Source organism: Peromyscus californicus, unplaced genomic scaffold, assembly GCF_007827085.1.
Source record: "Peromyscus californicus insignis strain IS unplaced genomic scaffold, ASM782708v3 Scaffold_8__1_contigs__length_139910024, whole genome shotgun sequence".
NCBI lineage: Eukaryota > Metazoa > Chordata > Mammalia > Rodentia > Cricetidae > Peromyscus > Peromyscus californicus.
The window spans coordinates 45612080-45635853 of record NW_026294606.1 but is presented as its reverse complement, the minus strand read 5'-3'; the positions used below and the strand labels follow the sequence as shown (position 1 = coordinate 45635853).

The 23774-nt window shown below is 35.6% G+C and overlaps 1 protein-coding gene across 2 annotated transcripts in view; it reads right to left on the bottom strand.

Moving 5' to 3' along the window:
- The window catches only part of Sugct (succinyl-CoA:glutarate-CoA transferase), a 735919-nt gene that overhangs the window by 365925 nt on the left and 346220 nt on the right, over positions 1 to 23774 (bottom strand). For both annotated transcript variants that reach the window (XM_052728652.1, XM_052728653.1), the window contains exon 12: positions 21102 to 21204. In XM_052728652.1, coding sequence (XP_052584612.1) covers positions 21102 to 21204 — 103 coding nt within the window. The remainder of the gene's footprint in view (positions 1 to 21101; positions 21205 to 23774) is intronic.

The following is a 23774-nucleotide window of genomic DNA, read 5'->3' as shown; positions in this document are numbered from 1 at the left end:
ATGTATATATTTAGTCTTTACCATCTTATATCAGAAGAAAAGATACTTCTCACAGTCCTACAGTGCTTATTCATTCATTTTCTTTTTTCTACTTCTTTTTCCCCCTCTTATTGAAAAACAAAAACCTGCTGGAAGAGGGAAATTTAGTTTCCTCCAATAGAGTGACACTGGGCATATCAACCACTCCAGGGCAGGCCTTATGTTCAGGAGTAATTCACCAACGTGTACGGACTCTAGTTTTTGTTGTTGTTGCTTTCATGTGGTTACAGTTTAGTGTTTTTTGTTCGTTTGCTTTTCTTTTTCTTTTTGAGTGCAGTTTTATTTTGTTTTCTTGGTTTTATAGAGTTTTGTTATTGTATTGGGTTTTTGTTTGTTTTTGAGAAAGAACTTAACTTTGGGTGAATAATCAGGGAGAAAAGGTCCAGAAGGGGAGGGGAAGAACAGGATCAAAATATATTTAAATATAAAAATTGTTTCAAATAATAAAAATGTAATAAAAAATAAAGCAAACAAACAAAAAGGATGTAGTATCATTCCCTATCGCTTCTGAAAAGTTTTGGTTTGAAGACTATTTTGTCAGATATTAAAATGGCTACACCAGCTTGCTCTTAGTTCCTTTTGCTTAGAATATCTTTTCCCCTTCTTTTGCTCTAAGGCGATGTTTACCCCTGATATTGAGGCTTGTAGCAGAAGGATGGATCCCATTTTCACATCCATTCTGTTCATCTGTATCTTTTTATTTCTGAATTGAGACCACCGATGTTCAGTAATAGCAAATAAGCAGTGTTTGTTGATTACTATTATTTTGCTATTGTGTGTGTGTGTGTGTGTGTGTGTGTGTGTGTGTGTGTGTGTGTGTGTGTGTGTATTTTCCCTCTTGATTTACTGATATGGGATTATTTATTCCTTGCATTTTCTTGGATGTGGTTAACCTTTTTACATTGGAGTTTTTCTTATAACACCTTTAGTAGAGCTGAATTTGTACGATATTGCTTTTAGATAGATTTATGGAATGTTTTATTTTCTCCCTCTATTCTGATTAAAAGTTTTGATGGTTATAGTAATCTGGGATGGTATCTGTGGTCTAATAGAATCAGCAGCACATCTGCCCAGGCCTTTCTGACTTTTAGAGCTTCCATTCAGCAGTCAGATGTTATTCTAACTTGGTGTTACTTGTATTCTAACTTAGTATTCTAACTGTTACTTGGTGTTTTTCCCTTGCTGCTCTTAATATTATTTCTTTGTTCTGTATATCTAGTGTTTTGATTATAATTTGCTGAGAGGACTTTCTTTTCTGTATGTTTCTTGTACCTTTACAGATATCTCATTCTTTAGGTTGGAGAAATAGTCTTCTATGATTTTGTTGAAAATATTTTCTGTGCCTTCAACCTGGGCTTCTTCTTCCACTATTCCCATTATTCTTAGATTTGCTTTTTACATTCATTAGGACATGGGAGAGGTTAGAAGGAAGAGGTATGGGCTGGGCTGGAGGGAGGAAAAGGAAGATGGAAGTGATGTAATTATATTCTAATTGAAAATGTAATAAACAAATAAATACTCAATTCTAGGAAGGCCATGTGACATATGGTGAAACACTCAAGAAAATGGATTCAACTTTAACAGAATGAAGACTAGAGCATAAAAGCATGGCTCACTCTATCAGCCCCACTACTAACACCGAGCCCTGACTTCACACAGTTTCAACCAAGCCACTCTATTCCAAGTAAGGACATTCAGATCCTGGGCGTTTCTGCTCCACCCATTCTACTCATCTACTCTAGGACTATACTTTCATTCCCTAGGGGGCAGGCTGCTGTTTCTCTCTTCCCTTAGCTTTGACTTCAGAAGATATATTTCAGGAAAACACATCTTTTTTCTCCCACTCATGCCTACATAAGGGACTAAAATCCCTAGGCACACAACCCACTAAAGAAAGTACGTTTTGTTACCCTTATTTCAGTTTCTTACTGATAAAATGGGACCATATCAAAAGGATTTGCTACCACTGAATCTCATGCAGACACAGTAAAAGTGGGCCCTGCCTCCCCTATCTACTTCAGTGAAAGAAAGGTTGCAGTCCAGGGGAAAGTTAGGCCATAGAGATAAACTGCTCTTCAACTTTGCCTGTAGTTAAGTAATCTTTTTGGATGAGAGAATGGAGAGTTCATTCCTAAGAGTATTTTTAAAATGGAAGTTTTGTTGAATCAAGGCTGAGAGCAGCACGGGTTTATAGAAATAAACATAAATATTTCAAAGGCAGTTTGACAGCATTACCACTTAGGAAAACAACAGCTGGTTTCCCCACCAGAGCCTATTACTTCCCTAGCTGTGGAGATTGACAATGTTTGTGGTACCAGACATGATTGCTTCATGTAGAGCAAATCTCAAATCAATCAAGAGTGGCTAGCTAATCCATAAACCAGTGGTTCTCAACCTATGGTCATGACCCTTTTGGAAGTCAAAGGACCCTTTCACAGGAGTTGCATATCAGATATCCTGTGTATCAGATATTTTAATTATGATTCATGACAGTAGCAAAATTACAATCATGAAGTAGCAATGAAAGTAATTTCATGGTTGGGGGGTCACCACAGTGTGAGGAACTTTATTAAATGGTTGCAGCATTAGGAAGGTTGAAAACCACTGTCATAAAGTCTTTCCATTCTTGTCCTAGTGAGTGAGTGCATGACTGGCCTGTAGTGAAGCATGCGGAGTCCAGAACTGGGGAAAAAAATAACACCAATGTCTTTTCTTCCCTAGCAGCCTGTATGGCACCTTCCAGCAGTGTGAAAAAAGAATTAGCATGGAAAGTTTCCTGGTCAGCTCTAGCTTGGTTTCTCTATGTCCTGCTACCAAAGAATATGGTATCTCTAGTAATACAGATTTACTACTAGTTATGATAGGAAACGAAGAGAAACAGCAATAGCCAATACTGTTTCCATTCCTCCAGCACTTCCCTAAACAATAATTCATGAAGAGGTAACCCATGTTAGTTTCTAAACTAGTGGGTTTTCATAGGCTTCTTCATGGATCCTTCGTTTTGGTTAATGCCTCCCTTCCTTTCCCCCATTCCTCTATCCATATCCCCACATAAACCTTAAGTCCCTACTAGCTGCCCACAATTCTCTCATATCATGTATATTCTACTACTCTTCTCTTATATTTTTATTTGAATTTTAAGATCATAATTTCCCAAGTAACTTCTTCATCTATATTTCATTTAACCTTTACCCTGCACCATGATATTTCTATCCCCATCACTACCTGCTTGAACTTCTTTGCCCAACCCCCAATATTCACTTCTTCTAAATTCATCTTACCTATATTCTACTCCCTTTCTTAAATGTGTCTTTCACAGTGGTCCATTTCTAATTTCATGGCTTCTACATGTACAATAGTTAAACACAGAAAACAAGATTTAAAGCTAGGACTCACAGATAAGAAAAAACATTTGGCATTTGTCTTTCTGGGTCTAGATTTCCTCATGTAGCATAATTTTTGCAGTCCCATCCATAATCTGCAAATATCATGATATCACTTTTCTTCACAGCCAAGTAATCACTGTCCATCTTCTTCGGATGGATATCCATCTATGTTGACTTCATTCCTAGCTACTGTTAATAGAGTATCAGTCAACAAGGATGTACAATTATCACTATAGAAGAAATAATGTCTTTGGGTATATATCTGGGTCATATAGCAGTTTTACTTATAGACTTTTGAGAAACATCCTGAGTAATTTAGAAAGTGGGTACACCAGTTTACACTCTTGTTGCACTTTGCAGTGGTTAATGCACAGACTCATAATTTCTCAAAGTACTGGAAATAAGTTACTGAAAGTGCTCAGTCAAGGTGGGTCATCTGTATCGACCTGCCTCCCTATGGACAACTAAGGGTCAAGAAACATTGCAAAATAGAGGAAAGAAAGAATGCAAGAATTGGAGAACAGAGAAGAAAGCTATGAAATATTGCCTTCTAAATACAACTTGGCTATTGCACACATGAACACACATCAGCTGTGGTTACTTGCACAAGATGAAGGCTCTTAAAAACTGTCCTTCTTCTAAGTCCGCCTACTGAGTCCCCACCAATAGCTCAGGTGCTATTAGCAGTTGACAACTGTTGAAGGAGGCAGAATAACTTTTCTTTGTGGAAGTATCCACTTCCTCACTGCCCATGTCCCAGAGATATTCCCTCATCTATGCACATATGAGCAATACTAAGTGGACTCAATGGGTTAAATAAACGTAGAAGAGGACATGAAATTGGGAAGTAAATTTGCTGGGGGATGTCAGGAGAGAGTTGAAAGGAAAGCAGGGACAGTGTAGACATAATCAATATACATTGTAGATACATATACAGTTTTCAAAAATTAAAGTATTATCATTTACAAATAGATTTTGTTGAAGATTAAGAGAAAGCTGGAAGCTCTATGTGGACATAATCAAGATACATTATAGATACATATAAAGTTTTCAAAAATTAAAGTATATCACTTACAAATAGATTTTGTTGAAGATCAATTAAGAGAAAGTTGGAAGCTAAAGTGACAAAGTCAGTCTAACAAAGAGAAACAGGGAAAGAAACAGTCAAGGAGAGCCCTTTAGGATCATAGTCAACCCCACTTGTGAGCACAGGTGTGAACATGTGCTTGACTGTCTCCAAAGAAGTAATCAGATCATAATTCAGGTAAGACATGAAAGCATAACTAAGCTATACCATCACCTATTAGAGGTTTACAAGAGCTTTAACAAAACACTGACAGGGAAGGCTAGGTGACTAAATGTCAAGGTGAAACAACTGCAGACACTCAGAGTTGGCACATGACAACATTGCAATGCAGGAAAAACAGATTTCTCATATTCATCCAAGTAACTATCACTAACAATGAAAAACACAAAAAAGGCTTCTGTTACAGGGAGTGGATCAACAGAACATTGTGAGCTATGTAAAGAGATAGTAAAGTATGGGAAATACACAAGAACAAAGCTGGCAATAGAAACTGCCTCTGAAGAGGTACAGATGGTGGATTTAGCAGGAAAAAACTTCAGAGTAGCTGTTATAAACATGTTCAAAGAACATGAAGAAAATGTGGTTAAAGGAAGATATGGTGATGATGTCTCATCAAAGAAAGAGTATCAGCAAAGGTCATTTTTAAAAGAGATCAAATGGACACATGAGTCAGAAAGTACAATGATGAAAACAGCAGTTCCTTAGAGGATCCCAATCACAGAACTGACTAAGCAGAAAACAGAACTGACTAACCTTAAGATCAATGGAGACCACACAATCAACATAAGAGAGGAAGAATGAAGAAAAATGAGTAGAGACTCAGAGAAGGACGGAGCATGCCAAAAGGTACCACTGACATAAAAAAAAAAGTATGAAAAACTCAAATAAACTAAGGCAAAAAACTTTCCAAATGTCAAGAAATTAATTTATAGGTCAAAGAAGATCAATGAACTCAAAATAGAATAAACAGTAGAACAACACTCAGGGAGACATTATTCACAAAATGTTCAAAGACAAATGGAAACTCCTGAAAAGATGAAATGAAAAACAACCCATCACATACAAGGAAACCAACTAAGATTAACCACATTACTTCTCATCAAATACAACAGAAATCAAGAGGCAGTGGAACAACCTATTCCAAGAGCTGAAAAATCTGTCAACCAAGAATCCAGCAAAACTCTTTCTAAAACAACAAGCCACATTAATGTTGAACACATAAAATTGTGAAAATCCATTGCTAACAGTCTTATATTACAATGATACCAAAGAAAATTCTTTTGGCTGAAAGTAAGTCATATCATATAGCATTCCATACACACACACATGCATACACACTCACACATTTGTGCATGCATACACACATAGTATCAATAAAATAGTAATATTCAATTACAAAAATAATGTAATTGCATATTCCTTCTTTATTTTTGTTTTTATTAATTTAAAAATTAATTTTAAAATACAAAAATATACAGAGAGATTAACTTGTGGACCTATACCATATAGAAATGTAGAATATTAAAAAATAAATGGCACAAACATTGAAAAGAAAAAAGCTACATCAGAATAAAACAGATATCAATATTAAAATTGAAAGGAAGGATAGATGAGCAGATGGAATAATACAATCTATAAAAGATAATTTTTTCTTATTTCTTTTATCAGCTCCTATCAATAAATGAGCTAATGAACAGGTAGTTATCAAAAATGAAACAAATGGTCAGAACCATGAAAATTTTCCAACATCCTTCACTACCAGGGAAGTGGAAATAAAAATGATCACAGACAGTATGGATATTATAAAAACAAAAACAACTATTTGAAAATATATGGAGAAAAAACTCTGAATAGCACTGGGAATGTAAACTAATTCCATTTTGAAATCAATGTGGAGGTTCCTCAGAACACTAAAAACAGAAGTGCCATATGATCCAGCTGTGCCACTTCTGGGCATATGTATAACTCTAGAGTAACCTATCACAGAGACACCTGCCCATCACTTTGGTGCAGCTGCACTCAACAGATAAAAAAGATCTGGGACATAAGCACCACAGAGTCTTATTCAACCACAAAGAAGAGTGAAATTGTCACTTCTTGGGGGAAAAAATGGGTAAAAGTAGGGATCATCACATTAAGCAAAAATAAATCAGATGCAGAAAATTAAATATTATATGTTGCTATCATTTATGAGACCTAGAATTCTTCATAGATACATAAAGAAATGCACACAGACACACACACACACATATATCAGAAGTAAGAGTAGGAAAAGAAATGATAGGAGTGAGAAGTAGAAAGAGGAGAGACAACTAAAAGAAGACATGGGAGACTGAACATGGTAAAGGTATATGATGTACGGAAAAGATACTGTCTATATGGAAACCATATATGATGAATATCTATCAATGAAAATGTTTTAAAAGATTTAATATTATGAAAAATAATGTTGAGGTATTGATTTTAATATATTGAGATGTATTACACAAAAATATGGCATACACATGTATAGCATTCATCATGATAAAAGGGAATATTCATAAGGAATATATGACAAAAATACTATGTGTGTACAATAGAGTCCCAAATTCAAAGAAGAGAGAAATTTTATAATAATAGTTGAAGATTTTAACATCTAATTCTTGATGATTATTACAACTATGCAAAAAGTTTCAAAGGAAATAGCATCAAACAACGGTATAAACAAATAAGACCTAGCAGACACATAAAATAAACGAACTGACTACACATCTTCTCAAGAACACATGGAATATTCTGCATCAAATGTAAGGTCATAACACATCAATAAATATGAAGGAACTGAAACCCCACAACACAATGAATAAAATTAAAAAATCAACATTAGAGTTGAAAAACATATGAAAATTTCGAACTTAATCAAGACATTTCTAAATAATGACAGGTTTAGAAAAAAAATGCTTAGTATTTAGCTGATTTTGAGCCAGAAATCCAAGAAAATTCAATAGGATAAGAATAATCTCTTTGCTGGGTGGTGGTGGTACACATCTTTGATCCCAGCACTCGGGAGGCAGAGGCTGGCAGATCTCTGTGAGTTTGAGGCTAGCCGGGCCTATAAAGTTAATTCTAGGACAACTAGGGCTATACAAAGAAACCCTGTCTCCAAAACCCAAAAAAATAATAATAAAATAAAAAGAATAATCTCTTCAACAAATAGTAGTGAGACAAGTAGATATCCACATGCAAAATAAGGAAGTTGGATCCTGTACTTTCTCTCAAAATAGAACAGAGGTCTAAACATAGGCTTAAAGTTATAAAATATTTAGAAAAAATATCAAGAGCAAATATTCCTGTACTTTGAAGTGGCAATGGTTTCTTAAATAGAATGAAAAACACAAGTGATTGAGAAAGAGAGAAGCTACAATATAACAAGATTAAAACTTTCATGCTACAAACTACCAAAAAGTAGTTGAAGATGTACCTCAGATGAAAGAGTGTTCCTAGCATGCAAGAAGCCCTGGATTTGATGTCCAGCACCACCTAGACTGGGCATGGTAACACATTCCCGCAACCCCAACTCTTGAGAGGTAGAGACAGGAGTAGGAAAAGCTTAAGGCCATGCTCAGCTACATAATGACTTTGAGGACAGCCTGAGTTACATAAGAAATAAAGAGTTAAAACAACATGAAAATACCGTCAACAGAATGGAAAAATACTAGTAAATAAGAATTTTATCTAGAAGTCTACAAATTCTCACAGTACCATTACAAAATAACAATGTAATGAATTTAAAATAGTCAAAAATATAAGTAGGCATTTTCAAGTGAAAACATAAATAATTAACAAGAATATTAAATTTTATACTACATCATTAGACAGAAAAGCAGAAACCAAAATCATTTCATATCTACTAGAGGTACTCTTCCATGTCCACCAAGATTATTACAATAAAAATGACAGACGACAATAATATTCACATGTAGAAAATATCAATATTGAAGAAATAAAAGGAGAGAAAGGAAAAGGAAACAAGGAAGGAGATAGAAGAGATGATAGGGTGAGGGAAGAGTGGTCTAGGAGGGGACGAGACTCTCACTCATTGATCTATACTGAATTCTTACACAACAAGGGAAACTTTTTCATGGCCCCAAAAGACGGGACTGCACTATTTTGTATCTATTTCTCTACTTTTGTTTTAATTTGGAAAAAATTGTAAATAATATTTCCAACTTTATTGAGACATAACTGGCAAATTGTGTGTGTGTGATTGTGTGTGTGTGCGCACACATGCATGGACAAGTTATACTTTGATTCGCTATACATTTTGTTTATGATAATCAAGTTATTTAACACAGCCTCACAAGGTTATCTTTTCCTATGGGAGAATGAGACTTCTTGTCTACTCTCCTCAGCAAATAAGATGACACATTTTTGTTCATTGTAATCTATGATGCTGCATATTAAATCCAGAAGTTACTCTCCTTCTAAGGTAATATTTACAGTGATTAACACCTTCCCATTTTCTTAACCATTCAAGCTCTAGTTAGCCATCATTCTGCTTCTGTAAGTTTGAATTTCTCAGATTCTACATACAACTGAGAAAATAAAATATTTGTCAATATCTGTATGATTTTACTTAACATAATATCCTCTGGTTCATCCATTCATGCAAAAGGAAGATGCCTTATTTTCAAGTGTCAATAGTATTTTAATATATATGTATCATATGTTCTTTATCCTTGTATTTACTGACACTTGGTTATTTCTATATATTGGCTTCAGACGGCAGATACCTCTTTAAGACAGTGATTTTTATCCCTCCAAGTATGTGTTGTATGGTAAATCTAAATTATATTAAGAAGCCACACAGTTTGATAGATTTTTTAAAGCTGAGTTTTGAAAAAACTGCAATAAACTTGAATATTTTTTCCAAATATGACAATCAAATGGCTAACTGCTCCACAAAAAATCAGTGCTTAGCTCCACTGATGAACAGGGAAATGCAAACTTCACACCAGGGTGAAGGGTAGCAACTGTCACAAAGTCCAAAGAGAACAGAAATCAGTGAGGATAGAAATCTAAAAGAAAGGTCACACACTATTGTTCCAAGCAGGTCAAATTTCTCCTCCCTCTGGTTAATCATTTTAGAAAATTTCTTAAAATAATACTGGTGATGAGTCTCTTTCAATCATAGTCCCCATCCAAACCTGCTAACAATATAAGTAGGATAGACTTTTAACAAATCATTCTGGAAAATCAAAATACGAAGTATTTTCTTCCATTGAGAGGTGTAATGTGCAGCATTGGTATTGACTTTAACTATGCAGAAATGACCACAATTCACTTTAAGCTTCCAGTTAGGGAGGTACATAAGACTTTGAAGGTTTCTAAGTTATACTTTCTTATTATAAAAGTAACATGATTATTGTTATAAAGAACATTTTACAGGGTTGAGAAATATATATAAACAATTTTGTTTCCTGTTTTTTCATCTTTATGAATGAAATATTTTTCAAAATTATAACAGAGGAAGTGTATTGTTTACTGAAATATATCATATTATTCAATCCATATATCATAGCTACACATGTAGCTTATTTTTAACTTTCAGCTAGAGTACCTAGAATGCATTTTACAGTACACATTTTGACCCATTTGGGATTAGTTTTTAGCAGTCCAAGAAGAGTATTGCTGAGTCAGAGTACAGGCAGTTTAAAATATCTGATGTGTATCCTCAAACTGTTGCCATAAAGTGTGGACCAGCAAACAGTGCTCACATGTCCTCTCCATTCTTAAGTTTAAGCATGATCTGTATCCATATATATGTGTGCAAATATACATGTCTATGAAATATACACATATTTTCAGTGTTGGAAAGACAAAAAATAAATAAATAAATTTGGCACTTGATTGTGAACCACTATTTTTATTCCTAACACCGGGTTATATTTTATGTTTCTGGTTTATGTGGATTTCCTAACTGGGTATTCCGTCTTTTGCCTATTTATTGAGGCCTTACTGATTTCTATCATTTCTAATGTCTTGATGTTTCTGAGCAATAGCTTCCCAACATATTTGTTGTAAGAATTTTCTGATGTTCTACTCCATTTTTATCATCACCACTAGTAGTTCTATTTTTTTACTTCTTTTACTTCTATTTATCAAATTTGTCAAATTATTTTTGTAGCATGTTTTATTGCTTTGCTTAGCCTTTCCTTTCCTTGAAATATGTTTTCCATTAATATTGTCTTTCAACTGATGAATGGATAATGAAACTGCGGTACCTTTACAACATGAAATCAGTAAGATTCAGCAGTAAAGAAAAACAAAATCATGAAATATGCAGGTAAACTGATAGAACTAGAAAGGATCCTACTGAGTAAGGTAACTTAGACCCAGAAAGACAAAATTACATGTTCTCTCTCATCTCTAGCTCTTACCTCCAAATCCTCAAATGAGAACCTGGAGTAAATGCACTCAAGAAAGTAAAAGGGACTATGGCAGTTGGAAGAGCACTAGAGTGACTATTACAGAGTAAAGGGGTTTGAGGGGAACTAAAGTATTTGGGGAAGAAACTTTATTTAGAGAGGAAAGAGGGAGATTAATACAAAAGGAGAGGAGGCCGGGCGGTGGTGGCGCACGCCTTTAATCCCAGCACTCGGGAGGCAGAGCCAGGCGGATCTCTGTGAGTTCGAGGCCAGCCTGGGCTACCAAGTGAGTTCCAGGAAAGGTGCAAAGCTACACAGAGAAACCCTGTCTTGAAAAACCAAAAAAAAAAAAAAAAAAGGAGAGGAGGAAAGGAGTATTAAATAATGGAAAGTGTTTCTGAAAGGGCCATAAGGAATCAAATTATTTGTTTGCCTAAAATTACATATAATACATATAAGAGTATGTGTCTACTATGGTGATATTTTATTTGTGCTGAAATGTGACTTTATTTGTATGTTAATAAATAAAGTTGCCTGGGGGTCAGAGCTAATAGCAAGCCATAGCAGAAGCTGGGCCGTGGTGGAGCACGCCCTTAATCTGATCACATGGCAGGCAGAGTCTGTGTGTTCAAGGACATAGCCAGCTTAGAGACACAAGCCTTTAATCTCAATACCAACCATAGAGACCTGGAGGTCTGTATAGACAGTCAGTGACAAGGAGGTCATGTGGCTGGGTTTACAACCAATGAGAAGGCAGAACAGAAAGTCAATAAAAAGACAGACACACAGGAAGTAGGTCTCTTTTTCGAAGGTAGAGGCAGCGAGGGGTAAGAAGGCAATTTTAGTCTCAGCTTTTAGCTATTGCTCTGACCTCTTGGGCTTTTAACTCTGCATTTGGCTCTGTGTTTCTTATTTAATAAGACCATTACATCTACAGTCTACCATACACATAAATAGTTCAAATGAAACCTTCCCACGTGTACTCATAAAGCTTCTCCGAAGAGCCATAGATTATCTAACAAAAACCTCAATAAGGGATGAGAAGCTCCCTTTTGAGTTGCTGGCCAGAAAATTCCAAGAGATACTCAAAACCAACCATGAGGTTACCTAAAGAAGAACTGAACAGAGATGACAACACTGGACATGCTAACATGGGATGGCGTGAGAAGGGGAAATTCACAGAGCTCAAACCTAGACAAAAAACTTCAGGCAACTAAGGAATGATTAGAATTGGAAGGAATAGTCTTCCCCAGGGAAGAGAGTTGTTATTGATTATCCAATACCAAATGGTTATCCCTGAAATCATATTCATACAGGTAACATATAGACTGAACATTTTTATTTGTATACTTAATAATATATGTTTATGTATCATATCTTATTACAATATTTTTAAAAGGCTATAAATTTGAGAGACAACAAGGGGAATACATAGGAAAGGCTACAGAGAGGAAAGGAAAGGAGGCAATTATGTGATCATATTTTAATTTAAAAAAAAGAGATAGTAAAAATGAACTAAGAATAGTTTCAATTTTTAAAAAAATCCTAGGCCATTTATTACTTAATAGGCATAAATTGTGACTAATAAAAATACTGTTTATTTCCTTTGAGTAAAGTCAATCTTTGTCTACTTGACATTCTCTTTTTATCCCCTAAAAATCTGTGAAATATTTTTTTAGTTTCCCTTCATGTCACATTCATTTATTCTTCTGTTGTCTACTAGGGCCATATTCTTTTAATTATTGTGACCTGACTATATGTATGTGTCTTTGTTAGGGTTACTATTGTTATGATGAAACACCATCACAAAAGCAAGATGGGAAAAAGAGGGTTTATTTGATTTACACTTCCACATCACAGTCTATTACTTGAAGTATGTCAGGACAGGAACTCAAAAAGGGCAGGAACCTGGAGGCAGAACCTAATGCAGATCACAGAGGGGTGCTACTTACTGGCTTGCTCATCATGGCTTGCTCAACCTGCTTTCTTATAAAACCGAGGACCACTAGCACAGGGATAGCACCACCCACAATGGGTTAGGCCTTCCATATAACCACTAATTAAGAAAATGTTCTACTGCCTTGCCGACAACCAGATCTTATGGAGGCATTTTCAAAATTGGGGTTCCCTCCACTTTGATGACTTTAGCTTGTATGAAAGTGACATAAAACTATCCAGCACAGTATGCTACTAATACATGCTTCCCTCTAGTGGTATACCATTTTACATACGTCTTTTAGACCTATATAATATTTGCTATACATCTTAGTATGTGTGTTTATATGCACATGGACAAGCCATGGCATGTGTGAAGACATCAGAGAACAACTTGAGGGAGTCAGTTCTTTCTGTTCACCTTATGGGTCCCAGCGATTTAATTTTGTCATCAGATTTGACAGTAAGTGTCTTTACCTAATGAGCTATCTCACCATCCAAATATTTGCTATTCCCACCCAAATATTTTTCCAAATAGCCCAGAAAAATAATTTTTTGGGCAAGTTGAAAGACATCCTGTTGGGTCTTTTATTGCAATTATGGTTGAGCTGTAATTAATCCAGGAATAATTGATGTCTGAATAATATTGTCTCCTCAGCTATGAATGACTACATCTTTATATTCTTTTCAAACTCCCTTCTGACTTTCAACCAAGTAATACAATTAGTTTTCTATAAGAGCTTTCCATTTTACTTTTTGGTTCCCTCAAAAGCAGCCAGCAGGAACAAAGTCCCTAAATCTAACGATGCATTAGAAGAGAGAGATGATCATTTATTTTCTTTTCATGTTGCTAATATAGAAATCATTTAAGCAACAGCTTTTCTTTTTGAACTATGAAAGATTTCAATTTCACACAAAATAAAAACTAAAAAAGGAATGGGCAATCAGATAAATTGTTATTAAATAGAGCTTTCACAAAAGCAGATGCCTAAGACTTAAATTGTTTGACTGAGTTGGAAGTTATTAATGAAAACTAAAATAATTACAAAATATGCAAAGCTGAAAATAATTCCTAGATATTTTTGTGATTGTCTAGGTGGGTGCCACCCATATTGCAGCCACTTGTGGCACCCAGAAACTTAAAGTGAGAATGTCATGACAACATCGCTACAAGGATAAAACACATAACAGGTTCCAAAGACCATAGAAATATTTAAATAGCTCATCAACAATCTTTCAGTATTATATATATTTATTAATTAGCATGCCTTATTAGAATTCATTCACGGTCTCAAATTGTCCCCAGAAAACAATAATTAACCTTTCCTGATATTCAGCCTGTACCCACCAAAAAACAGGTTGTGTCTCTGGATGGAAAGGTCAAGATCTGGTAAAAGTCAATGACAATGCTATGAAAGTCTACTTGGAAATAGTGTGAGAATGCTCAGAAAAATGTAGGTTTTATATTTGGAACTTAGACATTAGCTGCATGCTGTGCAGGTTCATCAGGAAGAGATACAGTGTCAAAGACAGACACAGGAAGTCACTTTATGAGACACCAAGAAAATTGCCATGTCCTCAGATACAAGATATGTCAAAAATCACTAAACAGTAAAAGCTGGAACCCTACATTGTCATCTTCCTAATTACAGAGGAAAAAAATCAATAACAATGTGATTGACTAATTACAAGAAACATTTAAAGGAATGAAGATTCCTTGGCAAGTTTCATGATGAAGACATTGTGCAGCTCTTTGTTATATATTTTAAACTTCTGTTAAATTACTATATTGGAAATCTCACAGTAGCTTATGTGCATCATCTCTGGCTATTCAAAGACTTAGCTTATAATGCTTCGATGGCATAGAACACTTTCTACCTAATGCAGTCTGCAACCTCCTGCTTGACAATGTGTCCTCTTCATTTGCTGTCCTCCACCATCCCCTCTCCTTACCAGATACCTAATAGGAGACCAAATACACAGCAGGCTACCCATTCCTCTTTGTAGAATTAGGAGTATGAATGAGTAGATGAATTGCTGTGGTTTCCTTTGGGCCTAAAGCATGCCTTTTACATTTTCTTAAAGGATCAGTCAGATGCTGTTCAAGGCATTCCAGTGAGCTATCTAGGTGCAAATCAGTATGATGGTTCAAACAAGCTAATGTCTCTTCAGAATGTACGTAAGATTCCTAGATATGTATATTTAAAATGCACATAATGTTATCCTAACATTTTACTAAGTTTCTTCTTAAATTGTAACACAAAAAAATTATACCTGGGACTCTTCTACTCAAAAAATACAATTGGATGTTACTGTCTTACACTCAATATTTTAAAATAAAACAAATTCAAATTTTTGTTATTAACCTAAATTTAAAATACATCATTTCTTCAAAAATTGGACATATTATGCTGAGATCCCATATATCAAATAACAAAAAATACTTGTAAATCATAAAATGAGTAATATATGAAAAATTTTATTTTTCATATCACATTTGGCTGTTAGAAACTTGTCTTAGTTTTGAGTTTTTATTGCTGTGAAGAGACATCATGACCATGGCAACTCTTATAAGAAAACATTTAACTGAGGGGGCAGACTTACAAGTTTCAGAGGTTCAGCCCAGTATCATCATGGTGTAGAGCATGGCATGTGCAGGTACTAGAGAGATAGTTGAGAGTAGTACATCTTCCAGGCAACAGTATGTTGACTGAGATATTGGATGGTATTCTGAGCAGAGGAAACCTCAAAGTCCACCCCTAGTAACACACTTCCTCCAACGAGGCCATACCCCCTCCAACAAGGCCATACCCACTCCAACAAAGCCACACATTCTAGTAGTGCCACTCCGTACAATAATATGGGGGCCAATTCCATTCAAACTACCACAGAACTATTTCCAAACAAACTATTTTACCCAGACCTTCATCAATAGGTTTCTTGTTACAGAAATCACATTTTATAGACAGAGTCCAGGTATTTCTCTATAGTATTAGACAATGATATAAGCCTTGGATAACTCCCTGAAGCCCAAGCAACTCCACTAAAGAATAACATTAGTCAAAGATATTTATTATCAGTAGTGTGTGTGTGTGTGTGTGTGTGTGTGTGTGTGTGTGTGTGTGTTTGTGTGTGTCTATGAAAGGTAGCCATGTGGTTCCTCTGGTGCTTACTATATGAATATTGAAGGCATTTTTCCCCCAGATGCTCAGAAATTTTGCCAAAATGTGCTAAAATAAAATCACTTAGAGAATATGAGCTAGCTTTGAGATTAATAAAACCACTAACTTCACAGACTTTCACAAATGATGAGATGAAAACAACAGTTTTCAGCCATCAAGTATTTCAATACTTCACTTTGTTTCTATGATACATTTATCCCATTTGAAATATTTACAAAAGGAGTTGTAATGGCCTTCTGGGACAAGAAGAATAAGATTCCTGTAGGAAATGTTAAAATTAAGTTTGATGAGATGCGAAGTTAGAGACGGCTGTTAAGAGGCGGCCTGCCGCCACAGGGTGGGGCTTTGTTTTGGTTCCTGGTAGAGCTGCAGGTGTTTGGCACCAGTTAAAATCAGAGCCAGCTGTGATATTTCAATAATCCTGATGTTTCTCTCACAATATTTCTCAGAAGTGATGCTTCCTGGTGATGTCTTACACCTGACATATTCAACTTGTGTGGTACAAATGGAAAAGTATGGTAAATAACACCCATTTGTGACACCCTTTGCTCTTCTTCCCACCCTCAGGTCATAACATCAAGGACAAAGAAAAACATGGGTGCTCTAATCATTCATAGTTTTTAACTAAACAGTTCAATATAAGATGATGATACTCAAGAATGAGCAGAAACAGTCTGCAGGACAATCCTGAGGCAGGCTAGAGTGCTCCTTGATACTCAGTATAGATAACAGTGCTTTAAAAACCCTCTCTGTAGTAGAATCCATACCTAGTTTTGCAAGAATTTGAATAGTTTCTATTAAAAGCTGCATTTTCTTTTAAGTTTGTTTGAATTGGAAACCCGCAAACCACAATGCAAATTATGCACATGTTCCCAAGGGCATGTTCATAGGACCATGCTGAGGTCATCTAGTAAGCTGTTGAAATGTTTTAAGAATTCCTTTAATGTACTGCACAATCTTGGCCTGATTTAAAAAAAAAAAAAAAAGATCTTTTAAGAACGTACTTGGGAAACAGGCTAGCTATTAAAATCTACATGTAGATAATCAATATTGCACTGTACAATGCCTCGAGTGTCCCTCAGATAATTTGTCATTGGGGGAGGAATACAAAAAAGCTATCACTTCAAGAATTTTCAATCAAAACATCTCAGAACTATTGGTACATTCAGACAAAAGCCCCTGTAGTATTTGTGATTAACAGTGGATACTCACAGGGATCACTTGAGCCATTCAAAGATCAGATCATTTCATCAGAGGAGTAAGAGGTAGATAATCTTCCATTTAGCCAAGACAAGTATATCATCTGTTTCTTTTCAGTTGAGATAAAAATTCAAGTTTTCTTGGAAAACAGGAATGTGATGAAATTGTTGGGTTAGAAATAGTTTTTACCATCAAGTAAATTTTCATTTTCTACAAAGAATTTCCAACCACAGGTAGAATGTCACTTGATAAGTGACACACCAAAATTCTCTTCTACTCTTTGAGTTTCCTGTCTCCCTTTCCCACATCCATAGTTGGACATACTGCTTTTCACCTCATCAGGGACTTCCTTCCTGTGCCTTGTTCCAGGCCTTGTACTTCACCCAAAGTGATTTCTAATTGAGCAAGCAGCTGTGCTGGCACAGCACACATGGGGCATGGTGCCACAGAACCGTGACCCATCTCCACATCTGAATGCAAGTGGCCAGTTCCTCGTACCCAGGGCCAAGAAACTCCATAATTCATCAGAGGAAAAGAATGGGAGGTGACTTCAAACAGAAATCATATGTCAAAAAGATACTTCCTATGGAAAGTTGAAAACTATAGAAGAATGTCGATCAGAAATGAGGGAGGGCTTCATACTTTTGGCAAAGAGTTTGTGGATACATTTTTATAAGAAGGTAGCAGAGTATGATTTTAGTGAATGATCTCCATGGCTGGACTTAATGTGACTCTGTCCATAGGCACAGGTAACTCAAGGGTACCTGTAACAAGAATAAAACCTAAAGGGCACCATCTTAAATACTTTCAGGTGCTCTGGTAAGGCACCATGACCAACACAACTTATAGAATAAAGAGTTTACTTGAGTCTTACAGGTTAAGAGGGTGGGAAACATAGCAGTAGGCAGGTAGGCATGGCTCTGGAGCAGTAGCTAAGAGTTTACATCTTGATCTGTAAGCATGAGGCAGAAATACCTAGCTAAGAATGTGTGAGTCTTTCAAAACCTCAAAGCCAGTGATACACCCAGTGATACACCTGCTCCAATAAGGCCACACCCCCAATCCTTCCCAAACAGTTCCAGCAACTGGAGACTAAGCTTTCAAACATAAGAGCCTATGAGGGACATCCTCATTCAAACCATCACAGGCACCATTATAATGAAAGCTGCAATTACATTGTTAGCATGCAGTCTTCCCTGTACCCCTACTCTCTGCTAACATTCCATCTGATGCTGTCAACAGAGAGATAAAATTCTATTTTAACATTTGACATTTAAAGAAAATATAGATTAGAATGTTCATAAAAATAGTAACCAATCCCGAAACTAGTTTGCACTCATTTCCCTGAGGTCACCAAAAACAGTTCAACTAACCCTAAAGATAAAACTGGTCAGCCCCCTTTTCTGAGGCACAAAGGAACCACTTGAAATTTTAGGAAACCTATACTCTCTACAGTTAACTAAATTTTCGTTTGATGATCCATCAATCTACAAATATTATTGCATACCTGCTAGTTCAGTCAATTTTGAATTTATTTTTCAGAAACATATAGAATACCAAATTTGTACTAAATTCCTACCACTTGGTATCTAGTAAATATAATAAGGAAACTGAATAATGAAATAGTCTTATAAATGGCCATTTATATTTTGATTTATTTTGTTTTTGATATAGGGTCTTACTCTTAGCCCAGTCAGCCTGGAACTTGCCATATAGTCCAGGGAGGCCTTGAGCTCATGCCATTTTGTCTGCCTCAACTTCCTGAATGATAGGATTACAGGAATGAGCCAACTTGTTGAAAATGAACAATTTTGCATGTCACATTAATGTGTTTTTCTGAAGTATTTTATACATTTTTAGCAACAATTTTTCCCACATTACACAATTCTTTCAAAATTCAAATTTTTAGGTGGATAAACATTTCAAGCACAAGAATAAGGAGGCAATCCATTTCTTTGATGGAACAAATAAGACCTCTTGAAAATTTCACAGTCATCTTTGACTATTTCTAAACTGTTAAGAGTACATTATTCCCTAGTGTTAACAAAGTTCAGAGAAGCTGTACATGTATATTTCAATACTTAAATTCCAAAGAAAGATCTAATCGTGAATGAAGAAGACACATTTTTTTTCTTCTAGGATTCAATTATCAATAGCAATCAGAGTATAACTAAACATTTCTGATAATAGGATTATGATAATTAGAACTTACTTTTTGGTGGGTAAGAGGGCATTTTGTGTATGAAGACTTTGAAGGTGATATGAGAAGATGGAATCTGACAAATAATATCATTCTTCTGCAATTGATAGCCTAATGACTAAAAATATCTGCCATAGACTAAAAACAAAAAATCTTTGCAGTCCAAAACAATTGATTTGCAATGAAAATTATTAAATTAACTAAATTTCACTTCTAATTAAACTGGACTAAAAGGGACAGTTAGTCATGAAAATACAGATGAGCCTACATTCTCCCTCAATCAAGACCAGACCATCATTTGAGCAACTGTATGACAGTGAGTAAAATAAAAATAAAAAAACTAAAATTAATAATCTTGCAATATTAATATTACAGAAATTTAGTTTTGCTCTGGCATCTTTATTCCTTATAAAACACACATGGAATAACAAAAATGCTGATGAATAAACTTTTAAGAGATATCTCTGGTGAAATGTACCCTAAATTGAGAAAAACTGCAAGTCCTACCCATCTCACACTTAAAGCGATAGTTGAAGACATAAAGTGAGCAAACAAGCCCTCTGGTCCACAGGCAGATGAGCACATAACTACCTCTTCCCAGGAGCCAGCAGGCATAAATCCCTGATACTTGGGATCCCTTCCTGATTACTCACACAACACACACCAGATGGGCCCCCTAATCTCAAACCCATACTCCTCATAATTTTATTGTGAAAATAATACCTCACAGTCTTGGAAAATAAAATACAAAAGAATTTCTGAATTTATTTACTTTTCTACAGTAATTATTATAACAACTAAACTACATGCACTCACATTTTTTTAAGTGAACAGTTACGTAAAATAAAGGCACTCTAAAGAGATGCATTTTCCAACAATGTTTTTCTCCTTTTGAAAAGTGTGTGCTATTTCAACTAATTCATTTAAAATTAAAAATTTCTACTCTATATTGATAAAGAACTCAAGAAAAATATTCCATAATTTTGCAAATGTTAGAAACTGTCAAGGTACCTGAGTCATAGTAAAATCTTCACAGAACAAATATAAAGTTCCCTTATATTCTGAGGTTATTACATGAATCTGAGATATGGCAAGTTGCTTCTATTTGTTATAATAACTGAAGTAATAAAATAAAAATAGTATGACAGCATCTAAATTTGAAGACTATTATAGAAGAAATTTTCAGGTGCCCCTTCTCCTGCTCAGCACACATCCTATCCACATTATCTTATGCCTTGTAAATCACACAATTTACCAAACACACAAAAAGTCTGAACTCTACAGAACTAAGTATGACTTGCTTTTCACATCTTGAGACAGCAATATGATCAGAGTGGATAGTAACTGTGAAACTTGTCATATTTGTTTCTACAAATGGGGATTTTTCAGACCCCTGGCTATATTTCTGTTTTTTCAGGAAAAATAAATACCCTGGACTTTGGAAACTTTAGGTAGCTTAAGTATGTTGGATCTAGCAGACTTAAGTATGAGTGTAGACATTTAGCTGGTTCTAAATTGTGATTTTTTTTTAGATCCACAAGCAATTTTAATCGAATAGTGAAATATTGTATCATGGGATTTAGGCTTAAGATTAGTGGTTATTATTTCTTCATATAAGTCAATAAGGATTTTTTTAAAGCAACCAGAAAATTCAAAAGTACAAACCTGAGCTTCAGAGAACACATCCTTCATACTGTTGATTGGGCCGTATGGGATCCCACTTCCTTCAAAGAGACAAAGCCACTTGGCGGTTACTTCTTCTGCAAACCTAGGTGCAGACAAATAGTATATTTTACAATCTAAAGAAGGTGATATGAGCTCTTCTCTTATGTGGCCATCTTTCAAAGTAACTAATAGTGACAAAAAACATGCTTCTTTGGCTTTCTTTACTCTGAGAGTTTAGAGAAAATTATCTATAGAATGTGACTTGAGTGGTCCTGCTGCCAGAGCAGCCACCCGGGCAGCTGGAATGCTTCCTCCCAATGCTAGCCTATGTATTCTCTGACAGAGTGTACCAGAAAAGGAAACATTTGGGGGACATGCACTGAATTATAAATGCTTTTGAGTGATCTGAAGGTATAATCATCATTATTGCAATGTGAGCATGAAATCATGGCATAAAATGTTGTTTAGGTTTCAGGTACAGTACACCAGGTTAGAGCACTAGATAATTCCTCAAAACAAAAAATAAACTAATGCTTTAAAAGTAAGCTGCTGCTGGGGCAGAAAAGCATTGATAGCTACAGTCACTGGCTGTAACTACTTGTTAATCTGCACTGTGATGTAAAACTTGGCAAAGTAGACATGTAAAGACATCTGCATATGTATTCAGTAACCAGCTTCTACATACAAAGCATTATTTCTTATCATTAAGCATAATGACTATGCTTTTCTCTTGAATTAAAATGGATAGAGATTTTTCCTAAGTGGGTGTGGTCCCACACATATGTAGGACCAGCACTTGGGAAGTGAGAACAGGAGGATCAGATCAAGGTTATGCTAGGCTACATAACAAGTCTGAGACCAGCCCTCTGAGCTACATAAAATATCCATTTTAATTTCAGTCCCATAATTTTTCAACTATCTGTATGTAGTCTGAAATAATAATAATTCACTTTGAAGTACTGAAAATCAATATTTTTCATGAAATTAATTCTAAATATCTTGTTTCTGGTTGGTTCTTCATATTTTCTTTTCAATAACTGCTACTGTCATCTCCTGGCCAAGACTTTCAGATAGATAGATAGATAGACAGGTAGACAGACAGACAAATAGATGTACATCATCAGAATGGTACATGTTGAAAGAATCAAAAAGATACATGGAACCTGGAACCTTTTCCATAGATTGTCAATTATTTATGTTTTCCTAAGAGGTGTGTTATAATAGTTGGTCTGATAAATTTTCAAGACAAGTAGTATATCAACAGTGGAACATGCAGATGGTCCAACAGATCTACACAGAAAATGTGTGTCAATTTCTTAAGGAGTCAAGCAAGCTAGAGGAACCTGGGGGAACACATGAATTTAATATTTATACAAGCTTTTCATTAGTGGACAAAAGAGGGGTTGACTTCATGTTGTGGGCAAAAGGGGATTCTACTTCATGTTAAGGAAGGCAACCCTATGCACTTTAAAAAGGCAACTGGGACATAGGCAGTATCTAAGGTCAAAGCTGTGGCCATTGTGTGAGTATGAGTGGGGCTGGGTCCCTAAATGCCACAAAATTAATCCATCAGAGATGGAACATGCTGCATTCCACCTGTCCCAGAAGACCAGACCATCATCTTCTCCCAAAAAGCTATCTCTTGATCTAAGTGTGATGTAGAAACCTTTCCTTTATCTATAAATCAGAGGGGTGAGAGCACATGTTGTCATTAATCACAAAAACTCTAAAGAAACAAATAAAAAAAGAAAAAAGAAAAAATGCTGGTCTAAAACACTCAGAGCAAAAGAATCCTGAAAATAAGACAGAAGGAAAGTGGAAAGGCTGACTAGCAAGCCTCAGATATCAGTTCTGCTAGGGAGTTGTGTGCAGCCTCATAAATACTGCAGACTTAATTGAGAATTAACCAATCTCAAATATTTAATTCTTGAATTGTATCAAATCCACTTGATGCCAGGAATTAGTATTCTGAACCAGACAGCACCATTTATATCATAGATAAGATATTTTTTTTTCAGTTCATTGTTACTTGGAAGTAGTGATAAAACCTGATTTAGTCAGTAAGGCCCTTTCTTAGTACCTCCAATTGTCTAAAGCTACCATCTACCAATCAAATCTTCTTTTCAGAGTCCTCACAAAGTATTTATGATTTTAACTACCCTACCTGTGAGTCCTGGGATACCATTGTCTTTAGTACCTCTTTGGTTACTTCTATTTCTTGCATTATTTTGCTAGTCCAAGTACTCCTTGTTGTCACTCAGAGTTATTACTTAAATAAAGGGTCTCCAAAGGCTCATGTGTTGAAACTTGGTTATCAGACTGTGGCATTTATTGGGGGCAGGGGAACACTAAATGGCTAAGCCTAGTGGGAGGAAGAATGTTCATATCCCAGCCCAGTCCTGTCTCTTTCTGTTTACTAGCTGCCATGAACTGAACAGCTTTCTCCACCACACCGCAACCACAGTATACTGCCTTACTGCAGGCCTAAATGTGACAGGACCAATCAGCCATGCACTAAAAAGTCTGAAATCATGAATCAGGATGAAAAACAACTTCCAGGTATTTTAACATGGAAGCACAAATTTGACTACCATGTTCATTTTCATAACCTTTCCTCTGCAGGAAACATCACACCCTCATTTTGAGCCTTAACCTTTCTTGTATCCATCTTCA